The sequence below is a fragment of the Choloepus didactylus genome, chromosome 1 (assembly GCF_015220235.1).
Source record: "Choloepus didactylus isolate mChoDid1 chromosome 1, mChoDid1.pri, whole genome shotgun sequence".
Classification (NCBI taxonomy): Eukaryota; Metazoa; Chordata; class Mammalia; order Pilosa; family Megalonychidae; genus Choloepus; species Choloepus didactylus.
Genome location: NC_051307.1, coordinates 186083835 through 186091268, shown reverse-complemented (window position 1 = coordinate 186091268; position 7434 = coordinate 186083835). Strand labels below are relative to the sequence as shown.

The 7434-nt window shown below is 40.9% G+C and overlaps 1 protein-coding gene across 14 annotated transcripts in view; it reads left to right on the top strand.

The window, feature by feature from the left end:
• The first annotated feature begins 534 nt into the window (after positions 1-534).
• CLASP2 (cytoplasmic linker associated protein 2) overlaps positions 535-7434 on the top strand; it is a 279413-nt gene continuing 272513 nt past the window's right edge. For all 14 annotated transcript variants that reach the window (XM_037846856.1, XM_037846829.1, XM_037846847.1 and 11 more), the window contains exon 1: positions 535-939. In XM_037846856.1, the coding sequence (XP_037702784.1) occupies positions 745-939 (195 nt within the window). In that variant the 5' untranslated portion in view covers positions 535-744. The remainder of the gene's footprint in view (positions 940-7434) is intronic.

Sequence of the window (7434 nt, the reverse complement as noted above, 5' to 3'; positions counted from 1 at the left end):
GCACTAATTAGTTAATTCCTACATATCCCTCAAACGCAATTTAAATATAACTTTCTCCAGGAAGCGGCATGAGGGAACTTTCTGGAGTGACGCAAATACACTGTATCTTGATTAGGGTGGTATTACACTGGCGAATACAAGTCACAACTCATGAACTGTACACTTAAAATCTGTGCATTTTACTCTATATAAAATTAAACCTCAGTTGATGTGTATTCTGCAAGTTAAAAAAAAATAGGAGTAGGGTGGGGAAGGGGGATTCCAATACCAGACACTTCCTCAAGCACTGATTTCAAGAGAAGGAAAACTTTGGAAGCATTTCAACTTTTGGAGGGAGAGAGCAGGGTCCTGCAATAGCGGAAAGCTGAGAGCACTCGGCTTCCCCTCGGGCAAATCCACTAGAACCCCAATTCCCTTCAGCGGTTCCACCGCCAGCGACTCCCTAAGCCGCCGCCACCTTGCTGCATTCCGGACGCGAGGGAGCTCGCCGGCGTCGCGCTTACGTCACGCACGTGCTGACGTCGCCGGCGGCCGCGGCCTCTGAAGCGGGCTGGGGCTAGGGGGGCGCCGAGTTTGACTAGTTTGGGGGCTGCTCGGGGATTGGCGCTGTTCCCGCCGCCCGCCGAGCCCCGGGAGCCGCGCATCGGCCTAGCCGAGCGCGTTCCGCCAGCTCCCGCGGGGATTCGCGCTGGCGGCTGGGCGGCGCTCGGCGAAAGTTGGCTCCTCTCGGGCGGGCGGGCGGCCATGGAGCCCCGCAGCATGGAGTACTTCAGCGCCCAGGTGCAGCAGAAGGACGTCGGCGGCCGGCTGCAGGTCGGCCAGGAGCTGCTGATGTACCTCGGCGTCCCCGGCGCCATCCCGGACTTGGAGGACGACCTGGGCCACCTGGGCAAAACCATCGACGCGCTCACCGGCTGGGTGGGCTCCAGCAACTACCGGGTAAGCAGCGACGGCGCGCGGGATTGGGCACGCCCTCTCCGGCCGGCCCTTTAATCCCGGACGTGAGCGTCCCGCCAGGCGAGTGCAGGGGATGCCCCAGGAGTCTCCGACCAACCCGGTAAAGGGGAAACCCACGGACCTGGAGGTCCGCGGGATGCTCTCCCACTGTCGAGCCTGCCTCTTCGGACGCGAGCCGGGGATTCACTTCCTACCACGACCAAGTTTCTCCACAATTGTGAACAAGGACAAATTCAGCGATTCCGTGAGGCGTTGCGGAGATACTTGAGACTAGGACACCAATATTTATCACTTATTTTAAAAATCAGTGATACGTTTACCTATCGTAAAGAGTTCGAGGACTATTTTTGCACACCGGAATACAACACTGCCCAGACCAAGGCACAACATTAGCATTGAATTTATAAATTGAAATGAGATGCCAGAATAATCCATCTCTCCCCCCCCCCACATTGATGATTTTTATCCTAATCTCTTTTTCCTTTCTTCTTTTGTAATTTTTAAGTCTGATAGATTGTGCTCTTTGTCTCTGGAACATCTCAAAGCTTAATGTTGTGCCTGATCGCGTTTACCGTTAAATTTAATGAAAAGATGTTGACTTCATGCCATTATTAAGTTGCTTGTAGTATATTGACGACGGAAAGCGATTGAACTTTCTTGGTTATTTTATTTTGCCGCAGTTGAGGATTGACTCGGATTTGAAACTGTGTCCTGGAAGATTTAGCTGTTGAGTAGTACAGGAAGGAATGAGCATTTCTGAAGAGTCGGTAGTAGACTAGTTTTAATGTAGCCACGTCGGGAGACGAGGTATATATTGTTAGTGTGTACTGTAGTTGTTAGCAGTTACTTTTCTTTCTAGTCTTCTGGTGGCAGTGTTGCTTTAAAATTCTAGCCTGAACCTCCCGTGAATGAAGTGAGTTTTCTTAGCAATATAATCTAATAACTCAGCGAATAGGCTGCACTTTGAGAAAAAAGGCAAACTCTAGAATTATTATGGGGATTTAATGATGAAACCTATATGAGTTTTGGAAGGATTTGACTTTACAAGAATAATAAACAGTTTGAGAGTTAACTGCCTTGATGCTTCGTTACATGCTATTTTATTACTCTTCAAAGTTTTGGAAAAAGCTAATATTTAGTAATATATCATTATTGTTTGGGGGATAATTCTTATATTTTGGAGTAAGTGAACTAAATTTAGTTACCCTGAAAGAAGAGCATATACACACTCAAAATAGTTGATTTTATGCTGTGTTTTTCTTTTAATTGGTCCTGAAGAGTTAGAATCCATCAGGGGTCTATATCAGGTTTTCATCTCTTTTAATTACACATTCTTCCCATGTTCCTCGCTAGATACTGTAGCCTGAGACAGTTTCAGCATGCTTTCATATATTAAATTTTGTAAGTAATTGAGACTATTTCTGGATTTTCAATTATATTTTTACAACTTTGAGATATCATTCATATACCAATCCATTTTGAGTTAATTTTTATATACAGTATAGGTTCAGGTTCTTTTTTTTTTTTTTTTTTTGCATATGGATGTCCAATTAAAACACCTTTGTTGAAAAGAGTATTTTTTTCTCCATTCAGTTGTCTTTGTACATTTGTTGAAAATCAGTTGATCATATATGTGTACATGTATTTCCATACTCTCTTCTATTCCATTGCTCTATGTATCCATCCTTTTATAAGTACTACACTGTTGATCCATCAACTTTGTTCTTTTTCAACATCGATATGGCTGTTCTCATTCATTTACCTTTCCATAAAATTTCGGAATCAGCTTGTCAGGTTCCAGAACACAGAGATTCTGTTGGGATTTTGATTGGGATTGCCTTGACTGTATAGAGCAGTTTGTTGGGGATTGAAATCTTAATGAATTGTGTCTTCCAGTCTGTGAACTTGGTGTATCTATCCATTTATTTAAGTTTACTTTGATTTCTTCAGCATTTTGTAGTTTTCAGCATGCAGATCTTGCACCTAACTGTTAGATTTATATCTAAATATTCTGTCTTTTTTTTGGTAGTCCTTTAAAGATGCTATTAGAAAAATTTCAGTCCCCAATTGTTGAGTGCTAATATATAGAAACACAGTTGTTTTTTATAGTCATCTTTTATTCTGTGACCTTGTTAAACTTACTTACTAGATTTATTATTTGTTTTAGAATGTCCGTTAGTTTTTAGAGTGATTAAAGATATATAAAAAAAGTCTTTCATATTTCCTTTAATTCATCTATTTCCTGAGATATTGATTTGTTTTTGTAGATCCAGGTTTTTGTCTGATGTCATGTGCTTTCTGCCTAAAGTTTCCCTTAACATTTTTTTTTTTTTTTTTTTTTGCAGGCCTATTGTAATGAATTCTCAAGTTCATTTTATTTGGAAAAGTCTTTATTTTGCCTTTATTTATTTATTTATTTTTAATGCATTTTTTTTTTTGGTGAACTTTAACATACATACATACAGTGATAACTTTCAAAGTATGATTTAACAAGTAGTTAGCAAATTTCAAAGAATTTCATGGGTCACAGTTCCACAATTTCAGCTATTTTCATTATTGTAAAATATACATACAGAAAGGTGTTAACTTTCGATGTAGAGCTCAATAAGCAGTTATATAGGTAATTTCAAAAATTGTTATGGGTTATAGTTCCAAAGTTTCAGTTCTTTCCTTATTATGAAATATAGGCTATATACAGAAAGGTGAAGACTTTCAAAGCACAATTCAGTGAGTTGCAATAGAGCAAATTTCAAAGAATGTTATAGATGACAGTTCCCCCATGTCATTTACCTCCTTCCAGCTATTCCAACACTTCAGCATCTAAAAAATATATATATATTTATAAAGTTTCAGTATTCATAAACCTTTGTTAAATCTTATCTTGTTATTGCTACCCTTTCCTCTCAATCTCTTTCTCCATCTCAGGGGTGTTTAGGCAGTGACCACCCTAATTGTAAATATTGAAAGGAGATGTTGACAGTATGGGGAAGGGGGTTTGCATCTGATTGTTGTTCTTAAAGAGGCTGTGCCTCTGGTTTTAGGAACTGTCTGGCATAGGAATGCTCTGGTGGATTTATGTTTCTTAGAGGTAAAACTTAGTGAGTGGATCTTTTATAGAATTTCAGATAGGTATTTGGGGACTACTTTTGGTCAGTGCAGGGCATATACTGTGGCATTCTGGGATGTCTAGCTGGATCTTGCATAAGAGAAACCTCCAGGATGGCCTCTTAACTTTATTTGAGATCTCTTAGCCACTGTAACCTCAGCCTGTTACCTTTCTTTTTCCCCCTTTTGGTCAAGTAGGCATTTTCAATCCCTCACTGCCCAGGCCAGGCTCATTCCTGGGAGTCATGTCCCACACTGCCAGGGAGATTCATTCCCCTGAGAGTCATGGCCTGCGTGTGGAGGGAGGTTAATGAATATTTGCTTAGTGGGGCTTAGAGAGAGAAAGGCCACATCTGAGTAACAAAAGAGGTTCTCTGGAGGTGCTTCTTAGGCATCATTATAGGAAGGCTTAGTCTCCTATTTACAACCCTAAGTTTCACAAGAGCAAGCCTCAAGTTGAGGACCTGATTTATTAAGTAGTGGGTTCCTAATTTCACTTAATATATATTCTATCCCAAGCTAAATGGTCAGTTTCTTACATTATCTTCACTTAGATGTATAATTATCATCACTCAACTTTAAACAATTATCATAACATAAAACATCCCGGAGCTCTTATCAGGTGCTAATTATTCAGCCCTAGTGTTAGTGTACTGTTAAGATATTCCTTTTAAATATAGTCTATAATACGTAATGGGTGGTTTTTCCATTTACCACTCTGTTGTTAACTCTCTGCACCAGTGTCATACCTTATAAGTGTATCATGCTAACACTTATTTAGGCTTGTGGTGCTACTGTGTGGGTTACATGCCTTTAAACAACCATTTACGAACATGGTTGCCTTCAGTGCGTCACTGATACTTATAATCCCATTAATGTACCACAGTCACACCTGACCATTCCTATACCATTAAGTTCACCCTCATTAACATGTCTATGTGTCTTGAATATTTTTAATTTGATTAACAGTATCTTTTTTTTCCATAAGAGCCACTATTTTTTTTTTTTTTAATTTGCTCTTCCAAATTCTTCTTTGTGCTCTTGTAGGGTCTTCTTTTATATCCTTAGCCATGACATTGATGTTTGTGCACACTTCTTTGATTAATTGTTCCAAGTTCTGTGTCTCCTCTGGCTTTTTAATTTGGACATTTGTGTTATCCATATCTTCTGGTTTCTTCATATGCTTTATAATTTTCTGTTGTTTTGGGCCTCTTAGCATTTGCTTATCTTGTAGGGTTCTTTTAGAAGATGCAGGCTTATTTGAACATTTATGTATAATTTGGCAGAGCTAAAGCTTGGTGTAATGCACTTTCCCTGTCCTACCAGCAAATGGCACTCCTGAGCCACCTCTTACCCTTAAGCCAGTTCTCCCCCAACTTCATCTATGCCCTGAGTGGTGTCCAGACCATGTAGAAATCCAATCAGTGTACCAATCTTCTGTGTGCACTGGGGATTTCCAGCCTGTGGGTGGGGGGCATGCCCCATGCAGTTTGGCAGGGAGTCTGCTCCAGGACACAGCGGTCCCGGCCATTCCTGGGGCTGCAGGTGGAGTACTCTAGGGCTGCAGAGCTGCACATCTCACCTTCTAGCTCAAATGCCCCACAGTCCCTCTCTGCCTTGCACCTTTGAGTCTTGCTTCAAGGCTGTACACACCGTGGGCTTCCATGGAGGAAGAATGGATGTTGTCACAAGCCCACCGAATCCTGAATTCCCCCAAGGGAGCTCTCAGCTGTTGGGATATGAAGGATTATCTCCCCAACCAACTGCAGAGATGGGGCTTAGAAAGCTGCTTGCTCTGTGATTGATGGCTAGTCCCCAGCTTGGCAGCTGCGGGGCTGTGAAGGGTTATCTCCTCAGCCAACTGCTACGATGGCTACATGGGACGTGGAAAGCTGCCCCCTTCTGCTCTCCTCTGCCTGCTCTTGGGGGTTCTTGGCTGCGGGTCTATGAAGGGTTTCACCCCAGCCAAATGGTGAGGAGGGTGCACAGTACATGGAAGGCTGCTCCCCTTTGCGCTTGTCAGCCGGCTCCAACTGCCCATTTCCCGTGGCCTTCTGGGGCCGAACTCTCCCTGGTCTTAAACGCAGTCTCCTTGCCTTCAGCTACACACCTTTGCTATGAGGTGTAGAAGTCCCTGCCTAGCTGTTGGAACCCTGGAACCTGCTGTTCTGGAGCACTTTCGTCCTTTATCTAGTTTTTTTCATGGAGGACAATTTTGTTCTATTGCTCCTAATCTGCCACCTTCCCCGGAAGTCCTCTCCGTAATTTTTTTTTAGAGCTATTTTCCTGGTTATGGGAATTCTGAATCAATAGAATGTTATTTCAGGCCTGTAAAGGTGTGACTCATTGTCTTCTTCCTTGAATACTTTTTTTTTCATTTTTATTGTTTAATATAACATATACATAAAAGTGATAATGTTTCAAAGTGCAATTTATAAGTTAGCAAATTTCAAAGAATGTTATAGGTTACAGTCCATAGTTTCAGTATTCCTTATTGTGAAATATAACGCATATACAGAAAGGTGATAACTTTCAGCATACAATTTAACAAGTAGCTAAAGAGCAAATTTCAAAGAATGTTTATGGGTTACAGTCCCACAACTTCAGTTATTTTCTTATTGTGAAATAAACATATTGCAGAAAGGTGATAACTATCAAAATACGATTAACAAGTGGGAAATTTTCCAAGAATGTTATGGGGTTACAGTACTATAGTTTCTTTTATTTCCTTATTGTGAAATATAACATATATACAGAAAAGGTGATAGCTTTCAAAGTACACTGTAACAAGGTATCTCTAGAGCAAATTTCAAAGAATGTTATGGTTACAGTTCCACCAGTTGCAGTTCTCTTTCCTTCTAGCTATTCTAATACCCTAGCAACTAAGAAAAAAAAATTACGTATTCATTATCCATATTCCTTTGCGTGGTGTGTTTTTTTCATCGTTTCACTTTCGGTCTCTTTGTGTCACGGTGTCTATAATGAGTTTCTTGTAAACAGTATTGTCTGTGGGTCGTACTTTTTAATCCATTCTATCTACCTGTATCTTTTAATTGGAGAGTTTAATCCATTCACATTCAAAGTTATTACTCTGTGCAGTTCTTCAATCAGCCATCTTATCCTTTTGTTCTTAATTGTCAGGTCTAGTATTCCTTGCAGGGCAGGTCTCTTGTTAACAAATTCTTTCAGCATTTGTTTGTGAATTTAAACCTCAACTTTGAATGAGAGCTTTGCTGGATAAAAAATTCTTGGCTGGCAATTTTCCTCTTTTAGAATCTTAAAAATGTCATACCACTGCCTTCTTGCTTCCTTGGTGTCTACTAAGTGTGGTTTCCCTTGTATTTGGCGAATTGCTTCTCTTTTGCTGCTTTC